General features: G+C 43.1%; 1 protein-coding gene across 1 annotated transcript in view; it reads left to right on the forward strand.

Annotated features, from left to right (window-relative positions):
* The window catches only part of LOC146817301 (isoaspartyl peptidase/L-asparaginase-like), a 1,382,729-nt gene that overhangs the window by 619,842 nt on the left and 737,744 nt on the right, over positions 1 to 25,143 (forward strand). The window contains exon 2 of the mRNA XM_085609196.1: positions 13,205 to 13,421. Coding sequence (XP_085465322.1) covers positions 13,229 to 13,421 — 193 coding nt within the window. The 5' untranslated portion in view covers positions 13,205 to 13,228. The remainder of the gene's footprint in view (positions 1 to 13,204; positions 13,422 to 25,143) is intronic.

Here is a 25,143-nt window from a genome sequence, read left to right on the forward strand (position 1 = left end):
AGTTTGTGCTCAGATGATGTGATTGTCATACTTATAAACCCGGTTTATTCCTCTGTACATGAGTTGGACCATGGTAATGCCTATCCATAGGTGGAAACAAATGATTTGGCTACACAAGTCTGCCATCTAATGAAACCCATATTTCATACTCATTTGTTTAACACAACCTCATTTACCCTCCTCTACTGTTCTTCTTCTGACACCTCTTAACTTCCTACCAAGTATCAGCTGCTGTAAGCAAAAGATTGGAATTGGTCTTGTCTGTTCCTTCATTTATATACTCTCCATTAAATGTACAAGCATTGCAAGCACAGTACCTTGCAACCTCGACAGCGTATCTGTTGCTGACTTCCACATAGTCATCTCCCTTGCAATGTGAGGAATATTTCACAACTGCAACTTGCACAGGCAACTGCACAGCCTCTAACAGTTGTATCACCTATTCACAGTTATGGATGGGGATCCAGATGATAACATACATTCCTTCTGGGACCATAACTGTCCAAAGTCATGCACCACCCCAAAGCCATACTCACTGTCTGTAAATATATTTACATATAATCAATCTCAAATGTGGCGTGCTCGTGCAGAGACTACTCCCAAGTAGCTTCCACTACTCCTGAAACAGTACAGACTGCAAAGCAGCTCTCAGGTTTCCTTTTTTGATCTCATAAGCATAAGCCATCCACAAACAATATGCAATCTGTTTCAGGTAGTTGTTCGTTTTGTATATTTGGTCTCAGCTTGGTGCATAGTTCAGTGACGTTGAGTCAGTCATGCTCCACTTCACCATCATGATTGTAACTCTCAGAAAGGGGTAGGATTCAAAACAGAACACCTCTGTAGAGACACATTGTCAGCCACCAGTATGATTTGCTCAGATCGCGCCAGGCAACTGTTCATGAGGTATTTTGTCCTTTTTCTAGTTAGCAAAATCAAGTCAAGTCAGTCAAGTGATAACCCATTATTGTACTTTCACTCCTTTCAATGCTGACACCTGTTGCTGCCACCACTTTAAGGCAGCCAGGCAGCACTGCATCCACTGGATCTAATGTGGCTGAGAAGTAAGCAACTGGTCTTCGGGCACCTCCATGATTCTGTGTTACAACTGGAGGAGCACAGCCCTCTCTTTCACTGCAGAAAATTGAAAATGCTTTGTTGTAATCAGGCATTCCTAGTGCCGGGGCACAGAAGAGGCTTTCTCTCAGCTCTAGGAAGGCAATCAAACAGTCATTGTCCCATGGCACAGGATGTTACACATCCTTGTGTGTCAGCCTTGTAAATGCCTGGCCACTAGGGAGAAGTTGGGATCCTCTGACAACAGTAACCCACCATTCCCAAAAAACATCCTAACTTCTTTCTGTGTTGTTGGTAGATTCATTTGCATGATCACCGAAATTCTCTCTTGTGACACCCTTCTCGTGCCTATCTTGATATGATAACCAAGGAATGGGACTTCTCTCAAACAATACTGCAACTTATTAGGGGATGCTTAATGTCCACTCTCAGCCAACTGTTTTAGCAATGCAAGTGTCATTTTTGCACGTAACACAAGTATTTGACACAACCAGCAAGTCGTCAATATATTGGACTAAGAAAGAATTGCAAGGCATAACAAGTGACTCCCCCCCTGCATTTTTGCCTTTACCTCCTTTATTTTTGCTCTTTGTTGGACTCCATTTTTCTGGTCTAGAGGCTTTGGGTACTTTGCCACTGCTGTTCAGTGCCAAAGTACAAGTGCTCCCTTTGTAAATTGTTGTTATGGTTAAGTGATTCCATGATTGGAATATTTGATTTACTTGTCAGACCCTAGTATAGTGCACTGTGTGTGCCCAGGGCCTGTAAATCAAATGCTGCTAGTGGACTGCAGCACTGATTGGGCCACCCACATAGGCAGCCTGTAAATGTAAACCCTGGCCTGCCATTGCTGAGCCTGTGTGCAGTCTGGTACTGCCATGTCAACCTGGCAAGTGCACACACTTGCCAGTCCCTAACCTTCCCTTTTCTTATATGTTAGTCACCCCTATGGCAGGCCCAAGGTACCCCTGTAGGCAGGGTGCATTGTATATGAAAGGTAGGACATGCCTTGATGTGTGTGGCATGTCCTGATAGTGAAATAATGCCAATTTTGTTTTTCACTATTGCAAGGCTACCGGCTCCCATAGGATAGAATGGGGAGTTTGTTTATACCATCTTATAAACATAACTACCCCTGGGAACACAGTAGGAAAATAAAGTTTGATATGCCTGAAGTCAGAATGTTACAATGCATCTTTTAGTGAGGGTGATTTTTACATTCTGTGTTTGAAAATACCACTTTTACAAAGTATGTATTTTCTTGCTTAGCCATCCAGTATGCCTCTGCTAGGTTTGTGTATTGCAAGTCTGGCTGGGGAGGAGCAGTGGCTTCAGAGAGCCTGATGAGTCAAGGCTGGGCTAAATAGGTCTGGTCTGCATTTGTAGTGGTGGGAGGAGTAGCACCTGCATCTGGATAGGGCTGTGCCTGCCTTCCACAATGATGGCTCCGCCCCCATGTGGTGTGTCTGGAACCAGGGCTCACACTGACAATGGAGGTTGTTGTGCACTTGCAAAGTGCCCCACAGAACTGATTTTGGCTGGCGTTCCGTTTTTCCGACGCCCACCCTTCACACATTAAACCTGATGCAGGTTTAATATAGCGCAGGGCTTTACAACGTGACGCATCTCCCTAGATGTGTCACGTTGTAAATAAGGCGCAACATGGCACATGGTTTACGCCGTCTCTGCGTCACAGAAGTGACGCAACGGCAGCGTAAATGTTTCGCAAGGGGCTTCTGCCCCTCTATCTTTATAGGGACATCCTCAATAATAGGGTTCTTCGTTTTGTAGATTAGAAACTCCAACAACTTGGATAGTTCTTCTCGAGAGGGGTAGGTTTGGGAATTCCACTGATCACACAGTAGAAAGGGTAGCACTAGTATCAACCAAAAATGATATGTCATAACCATTTACCTCAGCATCTGTGAATGGGCCACTCTGGTCTATCTCCAAGTTTGCCCCAAGCACGCAATCTTCTGCTCCCCTCGGGCACCATCAGAATGACTGATTAATGCCAAGATTTTCACTGTCTCAACCATAGGAAATGGTTGGTAAGGATTATTATACAAGAAAGCATTCTGATTCAAATTCAGGACCTGATTTGAAGAAAATCTGAGAAAATTAGCAGTGTGCTGTCACATCAGGGGTTGTGGAACCTCCATCACTGTGGCTTGTGGCACATTAAAATTCTGAGCTGTAGGTCGGGGTACCCTATGTTGCTGCAAAGAATTACTGTTCTGAGGTGGTACAAACCCTAGATTTTGACCCTGATTTGTGGGATTAAGATGATAATATCTCTTCCCATGCCTCAGCCTATTGCAGTAGTACCATGAATTAGACTTTTTCAATGCAGATACATCCATTCCAGTAGTCAGGTCAATAGGGACACCCCAACCTCTACCTTGTGACTGAGAACCACCTCCACCCTGAATCGCAAGCGCACCCTGTTGATACACTCCGTGCATTGCTGGAGCATTACCTACAAATGGTGGATGTTGACTTCCTCTCTGAGAAGCCTTCATTTTTACCACTATCAATTTTTCCTTTAACTTTTTTTGCCTCATTTCAATTGCATATCATAGAATCTCATCAATCAACTTATACTACCAATAAATCAGGTGCTGTTGAATCATCATACCAATCTCAGGCCTTAATTCTATCATAAACGTGGACACAAAATATTCAATATCTTTAGACTCCAGTGTTTCTATTCAACTATACTATTTGAATGCCTGTAACAATTTCTCATACTATGCATGAATCGTCCCTTTCGGTTCCTGGGTCGTCTCACTGATCTTGACCAGTTAATATCCTGGGAGGGCACCTTAGACTTCAACCACATCATCAACTGATCATACTGCCTCATCACTATAGCTGAAAGACCATTAGTCACAGGATCTCTCATCAGCTCTCTCTCTCATACCATTCTATCAATCAATCAATCATGGTTTTGTAGAGTGCACTACTCACCCTTGAGGGTCTCAGGACACAGAGTGGGGGGTTTGTGTGTGCAGCTCCGTTGAGGTCATGCGAAGAGCCAGGTCTTGAGGTCCTTTCTGAATTGGTGCAGTGTTGGGCTTTGTCGGAGGTGGGGGGGGAGTTTGTTCCAAGTCTTGACTTCGAGGTAGGAGAAGGATCTTTCACCTGCTCTGGTCCTGTAGAAACAAGGGACAGTGGCTAGGATGAGATTGGCTGAGTGGAGGTTTTCTTGGAGTCGGTCTTTGAGGTATTGGGGTCCGGTGTTGTAGAGGGCTTTGTAGGTGTTTGTGAGCAGCTTGAAGTTATTCTTCTTTTGACGGGGAGCCAGTGGAGGTTGTGGAGGTGTTGGGTGATGTGGTTGTGTTGTAGGATGTCGAAGATAAATCTGGCTGGGGCATTTAGATGGTCTGGAGTTTGTGGAGGAGTTTTTTGTTGATTCTGGCATAGAGAGCATTGCCATAGTCTAGGATGCTGGTGATGAGTGCGTGGGCGACCGTTTTCCTGGAGTCAGGGGAGATCCACTTGAACAACTTGCAAAGTATGCAAAGGGCTTTGAAGCATGTGGAGTATACAGCATTAATCTGGTGATTCATGGTAAGTGAGGAATCGAGTATGATCCTTTTGGGTGGGTGGGTTTCTGAGGGTGGGGGGCCATCAGGTGTTGTTCCATGTAGATGGGGTGGAGCTGAGGATGAGGACTTCTGTTTTCTCCGGGTTAAAATTCAGGCAGCTGGTCACAACGGCTTTCATCCCTTCTTGAAGGTTGTGCCTGGTGATGTTGGGTTCCTTGGTAAGGGAGAGGATGAGCTGGGTATCATCGGTGTAGGAGACAATGATGATCTCATGGTTTCTGACGATGGTTGCGAGGGGGCGATGTAGATGTTGAAGAGTGTGGGGCTGAGGGAGGATCCTGGGGGTACCTATCTGATCTCTGTTGGTTCAGAGAGGAAAGGCAGGAGTCTTATTCTCTGTGATCATATCCAGTCTAAGGCTTTTTCCTCAGATGCCGGCATTGTGGAGTCTGGGGGCTAGTGTGCAGTAGGAGACAGTGTTGAAAGCTGATGATAGGTTGAGGAGGATGAGGGCTGCCGTGTGGCCTTGGTCAAGGAGGGCATGGATGTTGTTGGTGGTGGCAAGGATGGTGGTCTCAGTGCTGTGGTTGCTGTAGAATTGGGATTGAGAGGTGGTTAGGATGGTGTTGTTTTGTATGTAGTGTGCTAGCTGGGTGTTGATGGCCAGATGGGCCTGAGGTTTTTGAAATCCTTCGACTCTGCATGATGGTAGTGGTGGCCCTGTGGAAGATGTGTAGTGGGCAGGAGTCAATAGGTGATCCGGAGTGGATGCTCTTAATTATCTTTAAGGTGTCTTCTGTGGTGAGAATGGTCCTGGTGAGAAGGGTCTGTTGGATGGTGTCGTTTGGGGTGGGGGTTGAGGCGGTGCTGTGGTCGAAGTTGTCGTAGAGAGTCTTGATCTCGAGGTGAAAGAAGGAGCTGAGTTTGTTGCAGAGGTCTTGGGAGGGAGGGATGTCCGTTATTTTGCTGCTGAGTTTGGTGATTTCCTGGATGATGGTGAAGAGTTCCTTAGAGCTGTGGGTGTTGGAGAGGATTCTGTTTTGGATGAGGTTTTTCTTTGTTGATTTGATGAGTTGGTGGTGTGCTGTGATGGCTGCTTTGTAGGTGGGGTGTGCTTCTGGTGTTTTGCTGTTTCTCCACATTTTTTCTAGTCATCGGCAGGAGCGCTTGGATTCTCAGAGGTCTGTGGTGAACCAGTTGGCTTTCTTGTCGTGGCGTCTTGTAGTGTTCTAATGGGGACGACAGTGTTGGTGCAGTTCATGATCCATTGGTGGAGGTTTCTTGCTGCTGTGTTGGTGTCTGTCATAGTTGGGGGAGGGGTGCAAGGTGTTCTTTGGAGACTTTGTTCCAGCTTCTGTGTGGGGGCAGAATGTATGCTTGTGTGTTGTGGCGCTCGTGAAGGAGAAATGGATGCAGTGGTGGTCTGTCCAGAGCAGCTCTGTTGAGTGGCTGAGGCGAATGTTGTTTCCTCTGGTGAAGATGGGTTTGAGTGTGTGTCCTGCTGTGTGAGTTTGGGGTGGATACAAGTTGCTTCAGTCCTATGTTGGTGAGGTTCTCCAGGAGGGTGGTAGTGTTGGGATTGCTGTGGTTGTCCAGGTAGATGTTCAGGTCTCCAAGTAGTATGTAATCCATAGAGGCAAGAGCGTGGGGTGCAATGTGGGCTGCGATGATGTTGACAAAGAGGTGTGGGGCTCAGGAGGTCTGTAGGTGAGTGTTCCTTGGATCATCGTTCTGAGGTTGGGCTGGATCTAGAAGTGGATGTTTTCCATGGGGGGCTAGGTGTCATCAAAGTAGGTGGTTGTCAATTGGAGGGAGCTTTTGTGGATTACGGTGAGGCCTCCTCCTGGGTGGATGGGGCGGTCTTTTCTCAGGATCTTGTATCTGTCGAGGATGGCGGTTGCGATGACAATTTTGGAGCTGGTATTGGTTCTACTACAATTTTACATGCTGTCCACAAATCACTTGGGACTTCAACATCCAAGGTAGTCAAATCAGTACACAAAATCTTCAAAATCCTCACAAACCGCTCAACTTGCTTATACTTCTCCACAGGTTTCTCGCTTAATTTCGGAAATTCATTTGTAAATGACACAAGATCATGCCTACTTCAAAGTACAGATATGTAACCTCCACTAAGTACCTCCCGTAAAGGAAAGCTCATAGCTCCTGGCCCCTTTGACCCCCTCCCCCACCGAGAGGAGACAGCTCTCCTGTTATTCATTTGGGAGTCATTTTTTTTACCATTTAACCTAACAATTCTCTAATTCACTCCAAATTCGGATGTTGTGGATTAATTCCAAAACCTGCATCTTAATTCCGAGTATTCTCATGTTCTATTTCATGATCAATACAAGCAAGTCAATGGCTCTTCTGTAAAGCCTTTGTCCACTCCAGATCTAACCAATATTTCTGAGCTAATTCAGATAATTTGTCATGAGCTTGTCTCGCTTTCCTAGTAACATCCTTACTCATAAACAAAGTTCCCTCTGCTAAGTTTCTATTCAGTCCAATGCAATACAACCACTTATCATTTCATCCAATTCCAACTTCAGTTTTCCTACATCCACGAAATTTACTTTTTAAGTGGATTGCAAAGTTCCCTGATTCACTTCTCTATTCCAACTTTCATTCGATGTAGCATTTAGGACTTTCAAAAAGTCTTCCAATTCCAAGAGATTAAGACCAGGATGTACCTTTAGGAGCTTTAGATACTGCCCTTACTTCAGGTGTGCTGCAATACATATATTTTTTTTTTTTTTTTTTTTTTTGTAAAAACCTTTATTGACATTGCAACCAAAGACAAGTATGGGCCTACAACCCCCGGGGCCGGCCGCTAAGCAGTTGGATTAACAAAAAACAAATTTTAATCACAGGCAGCACCTCGGGGAGCAGAATCTCCATGCTAGTATACTCTTGGCCACTTAGCAGCCCAAGTAGGAAACCAGGATATAAAAGGTCTTCATTTTATAATAGAGAATGGAAGGATCAGGTGCCAAACAATTTCCGAGTAGCGAAAAATGGCGGGCAGAATAGTAAACGTCAACAATAAACAGCAATCTATAAGTCCATGGCGCACAAACAGGAGGTTCAGGATGTGGAAGAATATCACGAGCCATTTGCGCCTGCAGTCCCCTGCCCTAAGACCCAGAAAGCACCACGGAAATTGAGGCACAAATGAAAAAGCAGCGATTGACAGCGAAGGAAACCTACTGTACTGACCCCAGAAAAGAAAGACAAAGAAAGATAAGAGAAGAGGAAAGAGGCCATAGAAACAAAGTAAAAAGAAAAACTAAAAAATCTCCTCCCCCAGCCCCCCACCCTGCACCTCTGCAGATGACTACGGCCCCCCCCCAGCAGTGTGCCCCAGAACCAGACCCGAAATATAGAAGAAACAGAGAAAAAGGAGAAAGAAAAGAAACCCCACCTAACGGTGGAGTGGAGAGAGTATTAATAAACTGGAGGAGGGCCTTCAAACATGCCCCCGGCTTCTCCCTCCCGCACAATGTGTTCCTCCCCAAAGCAGACAATAATCAACAAAAAATTTTCCCCATGTCAAAGAAAAATGGGGAGCGTTATGCACCTATTACACTATTAGTTATGCCGTGAGAGCACGCAACCCCTGTGCCCGCCCGCCTATTAGATGACACCCTCTGAGGGATCAGTCTTATCCTTGGCCTCTCTTTGCGAATCCACCGATGCATACCCATCGACCCAGTGCCATGTCCAATGTTACAAGGAAAGGGAGCGTCCAAAAAGGAACCAGAAGCGACACGCACATGTAGAGTGGAGGTCTCTGAATACCAACACAGTCATCATCGTGGAGGATCATCTTTCCCAGTACTGCCCCAGGACATGCCCTGCACACAAGGTCCAGGATGTAGAAATCAGCCAGAGCAGGCGAACATTGCTTGATTATTGCCTGGGTCGCCGGAGGCTGCTCATGAGACAAAGCCACCACCTTCTGCTCAACTCTAAGATCTCCGGAACAGACCCGACCAACAGCCAGCCGACCACACGTTGGCACATTGTCAGGAATTTCCAGCTGTCCCCTATTCACAGGGGCGGCCACGACACTGTCCTCCTGTGTGAAGTAAAACGAGTCCCTGGTTACCTGGGGACAGGCAGCTCGCAACTGTTCCGACGCTGACGCAATACCATCAAGCTTTCTCCCCAGTACCCAGGCGCCGTGGACCAGGGTGGAACGAAGGGCACCGAGAACTTCGAGAAGGTCACCGTACCCCAGAACAGCTCCTCGCGCCCGCTGTGCTACGCTCCTCTTAGCCACACACTCCCAGTCTTGCTGCGACCCAGCGTACAGGATGATAGAATCCATCCTATCAAGATGGCCGCAGGGTAGTTCCACCCCAGATTGGGACCGGGAATTAGGCACAAGCGCATCAGGTTCCATGGTACTGCAAACAGGGTTCCGGGGGCAGGCAAAATATGTATCCGGTGTATGGTCACAGAGAACAGTTATCCTCACCCTGGACGGGCGCCCGCAAAAATCCGGGAGCAGCCCGCGAAAATCGGGACGAGTTACAAGCAGCGTCCGAGCAGCTCACCGGCGAGGGCTCAGGCAATTACCGAAGAATCTTGGAATTGTCACCTCGGGCATGCACTCGTTCCGCTACGCCCAGTGGTAGGAGTGACCACGGCGGAATTCAGGCCAATATCCGCACCGCTCCGGTATTCCGACTCCACCCAGTCACCAATGGCCGCTGTTGTTGAACTGCCGCCCGGCCATGTTGTCCACTCGAGGTCCCGGTTTCAGGGTTGCACAGGCCGCAAACTTCAGGTGAACATTTCTCCGGCGGTACCGCCGTCAGAAACTTCAGAATCACGCGATCGGTTGCCGCTCTCAATCACCAACACGGGCATGTAGTGCAGGCTAAGGATCTCATGCAGGATATCTGTGCGGGATGCGGAGGTTCACGGAGCCGGGAGCCTACGCTGCCGTCCCGATCGCCATCTTGGCTCCTCCCCTCTGCAATACATATTTAACAGTGGTTCCCAAGTAAGTGAACCTAAATCCGGCAACCCAGGGCTCGATATTAAAGATCCAAATGCAGTCTGATGTACAGACTGGTCTGCACTTGCACCACAAGGAGAACTTGCATTAATCACATTTTTCCACCCTCTGACTAATTTTTAATGTTTGTTGTAGAGCGGCAACCACTGAAATTTGAATTCCCTTTCCCTCAGAACCAGATTTATATATAGAAACACTGGTCCAATGGTAACAGGAACTGTAAGTCCATCTGGAACTGTGCAGCCAATGGACGTTCCAGGAACCCTTGTCCCTGAATTTCCTTCTATCAAGTTTTTATTCACATTAATAGTCCCCATCACGCTCTGGTTCTGCTGCACAGGAGGAACCCCTATCATACCAGGACTCATACTTACTGGTGCAGTGGGCAATCCAGTATTCCCATCTGCAGCATCGCTCCCACTTCCCTCCGTTCCAATCTTATTATACAGAGGTGGTCGCTCAGACATTAATAAATCTAAAAGACTATTACTCCTATCACTATTTTTATCTTTCTTTCCAGATTATCTTGTTTAATCCTTCTTTCTCTTTTCAGTCCCCATTTCCAATTCTCCCCTTTACAATAATGGGTATCATTTTGCTCCTTCTATCATGTCAATTCTCCACCTTTTCTGTTCTGAGTTCCACCTTGCATCTGCGAAAGTATGCACTGCCTTATTCACTTCCCCCTGATATCTCTCTTTTTCTTTTGTGAAAACTGCATGCTCCTAAGTGTTGAAGGGTTCACCTTGCAAAGGTCTAGGTTGTGGTTTCATCTCATATAGAATTCTGCTAAAATTTTCAATGAGTCTCAGATGAAATGTACCATAATGTGGAAACGCCAGTGACCCTTCTTTCTCAGTGATCTTCTGCCATTGTTCAAGCCAAAGTCATGTGTGCAATTCTACATTTATCACCATATGGCCTACAGTGTCTTCAGGCAGGGCTTCTTTCCCCCTCTAAGAAGTATTTGAACATCTCCTCTAAACAAATCTCATACAACTTTAAAACATTTAATTTTCAATTAAAATGTGTTCATTTCAACACAAAAATCAATATTTTAATCAAATCATCAACCAATAAAAGCACTGCACCTTGTGATGTAGATAGCCAATACCAGAGCAGCTTTATACCAAACAACCTCTAGCACAGCACTCTGTGACAGCAATCTCACTCCTCACAGCAACTCACCCTTGATTAGAATTTACACGAGCACTCTTTTCAGAAATACACTTGCAACTAAATACAATGCAATAGCAACAAACGACAATTGTCTGCTTTAATAAAGAATGAACAGAAATCAATCAGACTAAAGTAACACAAAGACACATTCAAATGAAACCTCATCCGGGGGGTAATCACTCTGATCAGTGCAGCTTTCCTCTGCTCAAAAGGTCTGCCACACTAATCATACCTCACTTTCACATAAAAGATAAACGTCCATATCTCAATTGGGCTGTCAATGACATCTCACGACAATGCCCATAAAACCCCACCAGACCATTACAATACAGTGTCTTCTACACTTTTTAATGCCATTTCGGGATCTTAGGCCATTTTGGACCCGATAACAACTTTTCCACAATAAGTGCTACACTCACACCATCAGCTTACCGATTAAAACATCATATCACGCAATCTCCGCGAGACACCACACAATTGCTACAAACACCGTAAGCTAGGCATAAGCCATCGACCAACAACCCTATTGATACTCACTTCTTCACCGTTACAACTCAATCCCAAACCACTGTAACATCACCAATGTCCCCAGTTGAAACATGGGCACTAGGGACTGAGATTGGGTCGGGACTAATTCTAAAATAACAGTTCTCTAACCCCTCCACATCAGGTACTAACCATCTTTGATATGCTACCATCTGATCACTCTCTGGGACGTTTCTTCCGATTCGACTCTGGTCAATAGACTTTTGTAGTAGCCTGAGTCGAAAAGGGGTTGACAACAGTTTAGATTTTAAGGAACAGCGTGATCATTAGGACCACATAATAACATTCTGAGTCAGTAACTTGAAGTTAAAAGATTTATAACAAACTCAAAGCCAGACTAATATAAATCAATCTCCAGAACATACTGTAAAAATATAAGATTATCAAAAAAACTCCAAAGCAACGTACAATATTGGTCCTCTACTGCAAAGTGCATATAAGGATGCCTGTTGCAGCTATGCAAAAAGTAAGAAAAAGGATTTGAAGACTGACAGATGGTTTCAATCCTTTTTCCTATACATGGAAAAGATGTGCAGCAACTACAAATCCCTACACTAGAAATATGACCTCATTCATATCACAGTATCTTTCCATTTGCCAGAAAAGAACTTGGCACCTTCAACACTACTCCAATATTCCATTCCTTGGCCCTTAGTGGTGAATGGGGGGAAGGACAGGGAGAGTGGTTGGAAGAAAGGGCATACTTGCTACTTGATGGCAGGGGCATAGGGAGGAGAAAGAAAGGATTTAAAACGGGTTAGGGAAGGCTTTAGGGAAGTATATGCATCCACCCACAAAAGAGTAAGCCCATCCCTATTCATAAACTGCCCATTTGGGGTGACAATTTCTCTGTGGTATGCTGCCTAAGCTTGAACTTTCAGGGGTACGCACATGAAATTTCAATGCTATTAAATTGTCTTAGATAATTAGATACATTTTGGTGTTTTTCTCTGTCAGCAACATAGATGGAAGAAGGGCAGTCATTAATCTATATGGATTTTTACCTTAAAGGCATCAATATTATCCTACAGGTCTCTGCTTCCGCACAAATGCATATCTATTCCCATGCTATTTACTTTTAATGCTTTATATTACCATACAACATTCCTTGAAAGCCAGATCTATTGACGTTGCCAAGGCTCGTTGGAAGTAATAACTTACACCCGTACATTTGACTCCACTCCCTGTTTTTGTATTGCAATAACTCTACCCTGCCAGGAAAACAGATGTTAGCAAGCTATTATAAAATAAATTAATGGTATGAAAAACATCCCTTAGTGGGATCTGCCAATCACATACCAGCCAGGCAAAACAAAGGGGCACAGTGTTATAGTAGTGTCCTCGGATGCTGGGCTAACATTACACAAGTGAACCTCCACCAAGGGCCTTGTGAAGAGGGCCTGCAAATATGTACCTGTTCCAGTTGCTGGAGGACAATACCAAAAGGGCCCCAGACTTCTCCAGTATTCATGCCACCTACTCCCTCAATATCACAAATGTTATTCTGATCTAGCAATCTTGCTCTACAGATGAAATGAGCCCTGCTAAATGTTTACTGTAATAAGAGGTGCAGCTATGATTGAATTGATTAATATGGAGCTGTCTTAAGGGAAATGAAATGTAAGCTGTCACAAAAGTCATAGGTTTTACAACTTTATTACATGTTCTACTCAAATGTTGTCCCAGAATCTCATTAACATAATAGATCCAATGTCACCAACAACACCTGCTTTCTTTTCTGCACTGGTTGAAACTGAAATCTTTAAATGGTTGCCTGTATACTTCTTGGATTCTAAAACTAAGCAACGTGTTTCTCTTACAGACCAATATTGACGCATCTGATTTGATGGAATCAAAACCGGTCCTCGTTGTTCATGGTGGTGCTTGGGCAATACCGGATTATTTGGCAGAAGATAGCATTCTAGGAGTGAAGAATGCAGCAAACCATGGATATTCCCTTCTAGAACGAGGAGTAAATGCTGTCAAAGCTGTGGAAGCAGCAGTAAGGATTCTAGAAGACAATCCTGTATTTGATGCAGGTATTGATGATATTCTTTTTTAATTAGAATTTTGATCAAAAATGACTAAGTAAGTGAGTTATTAATTAACACAACAAAAATCCCACATCCCATTGAGAAAAATAGAGTGTTATGAGTAAAAGTTTACCAAAAATACAATAACGGGAACCAGCGAATTATTAAAGATTTAAGGTAAAAAGTGTCAAATAAAGAAAAACAAATAATGTGAGGCTGACAGTGATCTGGTGTAGGTTACATACACCAAATGGGTTTGTCCCAGTCAAAGATTGTATCATCTGATTTAGGGCCTACTCTAAATTTTGGCAGTTGGCCCATCCTCTGCCATGGCCACTGAGCAATTGACTCTGTCACCTTGGCAGAGGTGCTGAAGGCTACATTTATAGTATTATTCAGATGTTCATATTGCACCAAGAGACACATGCCCCTATGTAATGATGTTGTGCATGTGTGCTAAAATGATGCAAAGAAGCAAAAGTGACGTGATAAAATGTTTCAATCATCCAAATGTTTTTTTTTTGCCGAAGGGTTGGTGAGAGCTGAATTGCATTGTGTAGTATAAACTCATGATAAACAATGCAAAATGGGTATTACAGGATGAGTACTAAAGACAACTGTTCACGGCATATAGGACATAAGTAGGGAAAGTAGAATTGTATCACTTATAACTCTCTAAAATGTTAGGGATGTGAATTATAGTCTGCCTGAGCACAGCTATGTGTATTTCAAAGTCTGAAACATTTCTGTCTGCTACCATACTTTTCCATATGTTATGGAAAGCTTGGCATGCCATCTGCTATTTCATAGAACTGGGCACATAATATTCAGTTTGTGAAAAAAGGAATTCCAGATAAGTCCCTTGTGGGTGTCTACTTACAAATGTGCCCTTTCATTCTCATTGGATTTTGGCACACTAAAGCTCTGAGCTCTGGAGAATCGTAGTGGCTCCACATAAGCTCTGGGCTCTGGAGAAGAGATCTCCTGTGAAACGTTCCTGCGAAGCATAGTGGCTCCAGCTTGGAACACTGTGTTTTGAGTTCTGTGTGTAAATAGGGCTTTGCACAGCTGAGTCAGCAATCTCTCCCTTAGTTGTCTGGGTACATGCAACTGAGCGAAACATTTATTAACTCAGAGCAAGACTCAAGATGGAAGGTGTGGCAAAACTCTGAAATGCTGAAGTAAATAACTTGGATATATTACTAGGAATGGTATCATTACAAATGGCCAACTTGTATTGCAGCATTTCAGAGTTGTTAGGAGAAGTCCATCTAGTACAAGCCAAGGGCCTATGTCAGTAACTGAGGAACGCCACTTGGCAGTTAAAACTCACTACAGCAAAGGCTACTAGCATAGTGCAGTCTTGGTCCATTTTCTATTGGTCAGCTGAACACTTCAGGAAAAGGCCTCTTGCAGTTTTTCTTAGACCCTGAGCCATGTTGGTGCTAAACCATCTGACCCTCAGAGTTCACTTCTTTGTCCTGGGCACAACTGGTAGCAGGCCCAACCCTTCAGGTCCCCTCACTGATCTGAACAGCAGGTACAGCCCTTCTCTTCTTCTACAGACCCAGAAGTCTTCCGAGGAGGGAGCCTTGGAGTGGCACATTTATGGCTGGTGTAGGAGTGACTTCTGGCTCTTCTCTAACAAAAGAGGTTGATAGGTCACAGCGGCACACCTACCCACTTTTGCAAGAGTTCCCACTTGCACAATTGCAATCAAACTCACAACACACCTTACTTCTAAAATTCAAGATATTGAAACCCTTCCTCCCTTGTGCAGAGAATTTGTGACCACCCAAAGATTGGGCATGGAAAATGAGCAGTCTTCTCCTCTCTGGTGACTCAAAAGTGGTTCTGGGGGTAGCTCCATTCCGACTGGGCTTGGTGTCAGCTTGACTGGGCGAACAAAAGTTGACCTTTATCAGGACTCATGTGAGATTTACTTGTGAAAGTGCAGGCCCCTTTACAAATTGAGGTTCCTGGGTTCACCCTAACTTGCCTTACTGCCTTACTGCGAGGATACTTGTGATAGTGCAGGCCCCTATACAAATTGATGTTCCTGGGTTCACCCTAACTTGCCTTACTGTCAGGAGAAGAAAAACACCTCCTGACACCCAGGCCAATTTCCTGCACTGCAAGGAGTTTTCACACCGAATTATGTTCAAATACTTGTAGGGCAGAAACAAGTTAGCCTTCAGGAGCTTTAGGCAGGAAGAAGTTTACTTTCTAAATGTCACTTTTCTTAAATATTTAATAAAAACCTGAATTCACCATTAGATTGTATTTTTAATAAATATAAAAATAGTTTCTGAATCATTTTTGTAGCTGGTCTCAAACTCAAAATAGAGGAATGCATATTTTAATCTGTGCTCTAGTTTTTTTTATAGGAAAGCCACAGTTTTCCAGTGTGAAAACAGCTTTTGGAGCCTTGCCACTCCATGGACATAGTAACATTACATTCCTATATGTTTTACTTTTCAATAAAATTCATCCTACTTTGTAGGCTGCAAGGCCTATATAGGGATAACTTATTTATATTTGAAAGGGTCATTTTCTCAAGAAAAAAAGGGTTCTTTTGACTGGTTGGATTACAGCTTTAAATTGTATCAGTCAGGCTACAACGGTAGGCCTGACTCCATGCCCTATTTGGCACACTAGTAGATTGCACAATAAGTGCTACAGCCCAAGAGTGACATGTAATTTTCCATGCCATGGGTACATTTCTACATCATATACTATGGCCTTATAGAAATGATAAATATGTTATTTAGAAGTGAGCAAGTTTTACTACATTTTAGGGTCAGAACACATGCACTGTGGCCTGACTAGCAGTGTCCCAGTGCACAGAGTCAAAATAACAGCAGTGGCAGTCCAGAAAATGGGAGTGATCATACCAAACTGCAAACTTACTCACACAATCCCAATCCTGGCAAGAAAATTCCAGAAGATTAGTCTTTTTAATTTTTCAGGGATCTGTTATCCCAGTGATACCTCAATGACCACACCCCAGAAGTCGGTTAAAATTACCTCCAATCATGAGAACTGACCCTGGAGCATCTCTTGAGGGGTGCTTCCATCAGCATTATGGCATCTTTGAAACCCCCACTACACCAATATCAAGGTGGTCCTCAGATGAGCCTTCCTTCATGCCACAAGGCAATCAGGATATAGGATGCATTCAAATGGAATGTGTTATAAATTCATCCCATAAGTGTTGTGACCATGTGTGGCAACTGCAGGTTCAGGAATATCCAAAAAGAAATCCTTCTGATTGCCTGGAGTACCACAGGAACAGAGCCTGTCTCGTTCATGAATAGGACGAAGTGCATGATATTTGTCATACCTGGTGCTAGTAAAAAAAATAGCACTCTGGTGGGATGTCGCTAAGGAACTTTCAGCTGAAGCTAGATAGGGAACTTTCTGTTATATATATATATATCATTAAAAAGGATGATAGATATTAAGGAAGTAAGAAAGGGAAGTCTTAGATCCTCTCAGAGCGAGGTCCAACAGCAGTGAGAAGACTGGGAAGAAAACACAGTCCATGTGTTGTCTCCACATTGTAATGGGAGGCTCTCTAATCTGAATGTAAAGGCTTGGACCTTGGTGAAAGTGCTTATTACACACATTGATCATTTAACTTTCACAGAGGCCCCATCCAACTGTATATTGACCTATACAGCAAAGAAGAACCATCACCGCAATTAGAAAGGGGAAGGAGAAGTGTTGAATATATTTATCCAAGTGAGAAATTTCTATATATATCCAAACAAAACCCCTCCAATTTGAAGAGAAGTTGGAGGTCACACCAGGGAATACCTTGGAAGTCTTTAATAGGGCAACAGGCATGATGCATTTCGGCGAGTAATCGCCTTCCTCAGATGCCATTGAAATCCCGGCACTACTCCACCCACACCTTTAAATGCTGTAAAGAACTCCCATTGGTTGAAGCTTTCACCCCCACGATCACATGATGACATACCCTCTGTAGTTGCTGTAATAGACTACAGTTCCCAGAGGTCATCATAACGGGAGGGTTGTTGCGTGGGGGAAGCTAAAAATATGTCCAGCCCAAATTGACATCTGTTAACCAGGGAGGGTGTGACATGTCCAGATGGATGGCCATGGATTAAAATTGTAGTCCTCAGACTTCCTCGATTCCCCTTTGACGTCCCAGCCCCTCATGCAGATGACGGGCGGGCTGTGAGTCGAGATATAGTGATTCTTAGCTCCTCGCACAGTGACGAGCTGCTCCAGGCAGCAGCCCTTTCCTTAATCTGCAGTCCAAGGCGGGCCGAAGCTACCAATACCTTGGTGAAAAACAAACACTGCAACAGCTGACCCAGAAATGCTCCGGCATCTTTAGTGGAATGGGGCCTCCATAAGACGCGACTGGGAAGCGTGTAAAAATCCAAACAAAACCCCTTCGATTTGAAGAGAAGTTGGAGGCCACACCGGGGAATATCTTGGAAGTCTTCTATATTTATTATAAAAAATAGAAACACAAATTATTGGAAACATTTCCTTCTGAAAATAGATAGGAATAACAAAGTTGGTGATAGTGATTCTGTTGTTATAATCAGTCCGTAAGACAATCATTGATTTGGTTGTTAATAACTTTGGCCCTATGTACAAAAATTGTAAAAACTGTTTAGATTAATATTTGATAGATTCCTGAATGGTTTGTGCAGAAGTTTAGGAATGGCTACAGAAGTGAATCAAAATGTAGCAATTTTGCATTCAAATTCCCATAAGAATTTGCAGACAAAATAATTATTGAACAGGCTTACACAACAGTTGTCACAAAATTAGAATTTGTATAAATATATGAACAGAACACATATTACATGAACATTATAAAAAATTAGGCTTCTTCTTAGAACTGCAAATTGAAAGGGTATTATAGCTTTAATCTTAAAAGAACTATAATTTATCACTTGCGGTGAGCTATGCAATCATTACTCTCCCAATGTGTTGCTTATGACCTCATAAATAATTTCACAAAGGATATCATGAGCAACAACAATGATGACATCATTAGTTGAATCACAGAAACTGCTAGGATGGATGGGGAAATAAGCGCAGAGTGCAACCAAAGACAAGGCTATTGGGCATAGTGAATGAAGCATTCAGAAGACTCCTGAGCGGGTGTTCTGGTGCCCTGTAGTGCAGATCCTACAAAAAGTCACATTTAGTGCTTATATTCAACCATGTCCAGCCTAAGGATGTGCTTAACAGATTCTGGGGATAAGAGGTGCAGGGAGCAGATTATGGCATCAGAGTATATTTGTCAGAATTTCATCTGCATGAATATTGTGTCCTACATACTTTGCACCAAAATATTGCTACAATATGATTAAACAGTAACTTGTACTAAAGATCCAGCTAGAACATGTCACTTGAATGGTATTTATAGAATGTAAAGAAGCTCAGAGATTGTGCAGGTAATATATCTGTATAGAGCCTTAGTAACATGACCAACAGCCCATAAGCCACTAGCACATATTCATAGGGCATTCTAAATTCTATACAGCATTCTATAATTTAGAACCATTATAAACAGACGTGCAACTGAGAGCAATACATCTTTCTATTTACAGCAAACATAAAATGTTACGCACGGTTCACTGACACATCGTTGTCAAAAATATCAATGTCAAAAATATCACTGAAAAAATATTCACTACAAAAATATAGACTCCCTATACTTAAACAGGTAAGTACAAAAATATCGACAACAAAATATTGATGTAAAAATATAGTTGTGCAAAATATCGATTTTTACATATATAAATAATAGAAATAATAAATATTAAATACATTAAATAACAACATTATTTTTAACAAATAAATTAAATGTAATATACATTTTAACAAAATATAACAAATAAACTTAATTAAAAGAAGTTAAACACACAAACATTATATATATATATATATATATTCCAAAACAAAAGGATGCCCAACTTGGAGAAGCCACACCAGAGAGGGTTAACACACAAATGCTGCCGGTGGTAAAATGCCAGCCTGTCACATACCATTCCGCTGGCTTGCCAAACGTGTTTTGGGCGTCATCTCGCCCTTGATCACTGGCTGCTCAACGAAGGACAAACATGGCTTAATTTCATGCACCTGATTTGTTCAGCTATTCAAGTCCCGCCCACATGGGCTCTGGCAAGGCATTATGGTATTTGCAGTACATGCCACGAACTCAAGGTGATGAGTTTGTGGCATGTACTGCAAATACCATACCTGATTTGTGAAATGTACTCCATCACTTCTGTATATATCCGCCATATCAAAACGTAAGTTGTTGTTGTATATGGACCCCATTTTGTGGTCTCTGGGGTATGCAGAGACAGCTTTGTTGACTTTTTCCGAGATTTTTCAATCTGAGGACAAAATTGTTTGGACCATTTCCACTTCTGTCTTTGGCATATATTGGAATATACAAAGAGAGTTTGAGACAAAAGTAACAGCAGTTGTCCAAAGGTGTCCTTCATAAGCATTTCCAAATCTACCCCAGTCAATGTGCCTAGGTCGTTTCCACCACAGTGCACAATCATGAGGTCAGGGTGTTGGAGATGCAAACAGGTTTTAACCAAAGGCAACAATTGGTGCCACTTCAATCCTCTCTGTCCAAACCTTTTAATGTCAACATTTTGTAAACCTATGTCTAAGTCAATACATCTCTGTTCCGCATACCTCTTCCACCAGAAAACATAGCTATGTCCTATGATCCACACTAGCATTTTGAAGGTATGGCTGGAAGGTATGGAAAGATGTCTGTAGCTCATGCAGTTCCTTCGTAGAATAAGAGATATGTTTAAAGATGGGGAACTAGTTTCTTTTCGCATACAAAACGGTACCTGATTGGGAGATGAAAAGCATTGTTTTTTAAAAGTACGGTGCACATTCGTTTTGTGGAAAAGTATGTTTGTAATTGGTTAAGAAAAAGCAATTTGCATGTACATATCATAGTACATATTATAGGATAAAATTTGCTCAACTCAACCACACCTGCTACTTGCATTTGGAAGGCACTGTTCGAACTTAAAACAATCGTGAACTTTTAACCTGCACGTGCCGTTAAATGTTCGAGAAAATGTTGCAAAAAAATATCGTTAGGTTAAAAAAAATTGATGAACTTTTAACCTCCACGTGTTGTAGAATGTTCTAGAAAGTGTGTTGATAGAATACGTTGCATTTCTGACTTCGATGTGTACTTGAATATTAAAAAAACTAGTTATATGGAAAATTAGAAAGACAGTAATAGAGAGAATTTCTGAAATCTAAAAGAATCAAGGAACTACTGTAATTTGTTCTTGAGTTATCACTGTTAACTGTCTGACTGAGTGGCATGGTGGTGATATGATATGGTGCTACACTCGGGTATGAAACCGAGAGTCTAAACCGTGAGATCATTGCTGTAAAGTGATGTGGTCTAGTGTTTGTAGCATACGTGTGCAAATAGTGTTAGTAGGCGTTTATACCATAGAGGGAGTAGGAAGCGAACTACTGACCGCTACTGTGTGTTGATAGTATACCGGAAGCAGGAAGGGAAGTAGTTATGCCTACCGGTGTGAAGACTTGGGGATGAAACTGAGCTGATTGTTGTAAAATGATGGGCTCTGGGCAGTGTTGGATACTAGCCGCTGTAGTATAAGTGTGTAAGTAGTGTTAGTATGCGTTTATAGTATATAGGGAGTGGGAAGCGAACTACTCATCACTACTGGTCTCAAGACTCAGGGATTAAACCGTAAGCCTAAATTGTCAGCTCATTGCTGTAAAGTGATGATCTCTGGGCACTGTAGCATACTTGTGGAAGAAGTGTTAGTTTACGTTTACACAATATAGGGAGTGGGAAGCGAAAGTCTTACCCCTGCCAGTGTCAAGACTCGTGGATGAAACCATTAGCTCATTGCTGTAAAGTCATGTGCTCTGTGTAGTATTCCATTGTAAGTCATAGTAGAATGTTAGTATTTAATTCTACTAGAATCTAAGGGGCATATTATCAAGGAACGGCATTAAAATTATCGCCGCTTTAGCGGCAGGAAACTGCCGCTAAAACGACGATAATGGGCTTGATAATATGCTGTTGAGAATTCCAATAGAAGCCAATGTTAACATGAGAACATGGGCTTCTATTGGAATTCTCTACGGCATATAATCAAGCCCATTATTGCCGTTTTAGCGGCAGTTTCCTGTTGCTAAAGCGGTGATAATTTTAAGGCCGTTCCTTGATAATATAGCCCTCAGTATGTAATGTTAGAATGTAGGGCTGTCATGAGGGGAACCCTGCGGAGTTTGTACACGGTGCTGGATTAGACGGTTGCTTTGCTGTCTGCTCCTGTTGGTGGTTGTTTCAGGTGTCTTGTTTTCTTGTAATAAATCTACTTATTGGATTCACTGCTGTCTGCCTCTTCACTACATAAATTTGGCGACGAGTGGGAGAAGGCCAAAAGAAGGCACCACTCAGTAATATTTCAAAATTGCTTCCGTTGTGCTGAAGACCCGGTTTGTTCGTGTAGCTGTTTCTACTCATGCCAGGGTCATCGGCTCATTGAACTGTCATCCGACTTCAGGTAGGATTTATATTTTTAGATTTTGCGCTTCCTCTGCTTTTTCACTACATTCTGGTCGCTGTACTACATGTGTGTAAGTAGTGTTAGTATGCGTTTATACTAACAAATGCATCATGGTAGTAGGGAGGGCAACCTCTCAGGCGCAGCTCATACAACGTCCCGGGGTGTGCATTCGCTGGACATTTGTGTTTGCTATTAGAGGGTGGTGCATGGCTTCCACCCTGTGATAGCAAATACTTGTTCGACTACTTGAAGCGAGTGGAGGAAAACCTTGTATCGCTCTAATAGAGGGGATGCGGATGGTAAAAATGGAGAGAAAAGAACAAGAAAAAAAAAGGGGGCTCACCCGTTATTTTAAATGAGGCCCCTGGTGGGTGGGTAATGTTCCGTGGCCAATCCAATTATTATATTGTGGGATCTCTGTAGGACTGGGGATCTTAATATCACATGTAAATTAGGCGCGGAAGGGCACAGAGACATTTTGCAGCCTAGGGGAGCGTCACCTTCCCGGGTATTGTTTACTAATTGTTCTGGGGGTTCGAGGCCAACTGAAGTCTGGGGATCGCCACACTCCGGGTCTTTATTTAAATATGGAGGGTGGGCCTCAGCAGTCCCTGAAGCCTCGGTGGTCCTAGGCAGTGCCTTATTTGTTCTGTAATCACACGGGTAGTACTTATGGTGTTATAAAGTGATACACTCATAGAACTCTTGCAGTTGTACAATTACCCAGGCTTCATTTGTCTAATAGTCAGTTAGATTATGTTTGGTAGGTGCACTCTAATATTAAATAATGTTGTCCTTAAAATCTCCTATAAACAGATGATTTTCACAATAAACAATAGACAAGTGTCAGCAGAAAAAGAAGACCTATACACTCAGTTATTTATTTGAAAAAATAAGTAACATTTATTAAAACAGAAATAAATAGAAATGTACCTTTAATAGAACAGTATATTAAAAAAAAAAACGCGGGTTGGACTCCAGTGGAAGCAGCGTAGGAAACCTGCAAGACAAAAATGAAACATAAGTATGTGTGCTATGTGGAAGGGATAAAGAAAGGTATTCCGAATGAAAGGACCATAGTGAGAATGGAATGGAGGGGGAGTGGGTGGATCAAAAGAATAGAGGGAGACAGAGCATCGGCTTATTGCACCCAGCCCTTAGTGTTTACCCTCCGTTACCCGTTTGTCTAGGACGCTGGGGTCTGCGAGGAACAGTGTGGTTCAGCAAGTCCTTAGAATTAGATTATGGGCCATATTATGAAGGAAAGGCGATAACATTATCGCCGCTTTAGCGGCAGGAAACTGCCGCTAAAACGGCGATAAGGGGTTCACAATATGCCCTTGTGAATTCCCCTAGAAGCCCAGGTTCTGGTGGGAACCTGGGCTTCTGTGGGAATTTACAAGGGCATATTATCAACCCCTTATCGTCGCTTTAGCAGCAGTTTTCAGTTGCTAAAGTGGTGATAATGTTATCGCGGTTGTTTGATAATATAGTCCTACATTATTAGCTATGGGAAAATCGCTTGCATGCACCTTTGCACCCAGGGTGCAGCACCCCAACCCCTTCCCCCGCACTGTGCTCAATTGTAGGTCTTGCACACCGAGGCTTCACTGCTCACCTGCCACCACTGGTGTGTCCCACGACGTGTTGTTGCAAGCTCCTAGTCCAGGGTATGTTTGGACGATAGACCAGGTCTCCGGTCGGGGACGGTGTCTTGATACCACGATGGAAGGTGTCCGAATGCCAGAGCATCATTGCGGGGTCAGCTTCTGCTCCGCCCTTCTTGTAGCAATCAATGGAATGTCTGAAAAGGGAAAAATAATTTAATGGTGGAAACGTCTGGAGGTAAATGAAGGTTTATTTCAAGCTTGATAGAAAATAGGAGTTGAGTGCACCCTTCATTTTTGAAGTACGATCTACCAACTGTTAGTGGTAATCGTGGTTGAAAGAGGAGTTGGAGTGCATGAGAATACACAAGGTTAAATAATAATATGTTTTGCCAACGTTCACATACAAAGGAACAGAGCGCATGGTAGAAGCATAATGTGCGCGTGTAATGCAGTGGCGGGAGCCTGTGTGCATGTTCACTTAGTAAGGAGCTCACTACAGTGTCCTAAAAGCCAACACCACGTGTCTGTAGGGCAGCGCTGCCCGCTGGCTCAGGCCTACAGTACGGTCCAGCAGGTCCATAAAATTAGACTGAGGTGACTGAATGAGGTCAGAGATTACTTCATTGCGCACGGCAACATCACTTTTTCGCACGTGCGCACTCAGGGTGATGCACCCCACCCCTCCCGCAGAACCGCCCTCAACAGGTGTCTGTAGGGCAGCGCTGCCCGTAGGTTCCGGCCTACCTTATGGTATAGCAGGTCTTTAAAATGAGACAGAGATGTGACTGAATGAGGTCAAACATCACATCATAAGACATGGCAATATCGTTTGTTCGGACCTGTGCAGCTAGGCTGAAGCACCCCACCCCTCTCGCCACAGCGTGCTCAATTGGAGGTCCTGTGCACCCAGGCCGCTCTGCTTACCTGCTGTCACCAACCACCAACAAGATAAAGCCCCACTTTCCACAACAGAATATGTAGATTCAACCTCATTTAAATTCCTTGAAGTAAATGCTACCACTTTATATCTGACATCCCTAATTTGAAGCAATGCAGTACCAAGGCCATACTAACTGGTATCAGTAATCACAAAACTGTGATCATGAGTGTCAAAATGTTTGAAAGGTATAGATCATAAAATGTTTTTCTCAGTTTGTGATAGCTCTCTCTTACATTCATCATCCCATATACATCTATCACCTTTCCTATGCAATTCATTTGTTTAGGCCACATCGGAATATACTCAAAACTCCAACATGCCAAAGAAAGATTGGAACTATTCTTTGCTGTTAGGTGTGGGTGACTCACTAATGGCCCAATCCAACCTCTTTAATGGAGAAGCCATTGGTCAGAAAGTCAATACTCAAATTAAACAATACTAGACAAAATAAACCTGAATTTCAGGGCTTTCTTTTTAATTTTTTTTAAATTTAATTTCATAACGTTTCATTATACAAAATACAAACATTCTTTTAAGAAAATAGAAGCCTATAATAACTAACTAGGTAAAATGTAGTACCCAAAAAAAGG

This window comes from Triturus cristatus, chromosome 6, assembly GCF_964204655.1.
Source record: "Triturus cristatus chromosome 6, aTriCri1.1, whole genome shotgun sequence".
Lineage (NCBI taxonomy): Eukaryota > Metazoa > Chordata > Amphibia > Caudata > Salamandridae > Triturus > Triturus cristatus.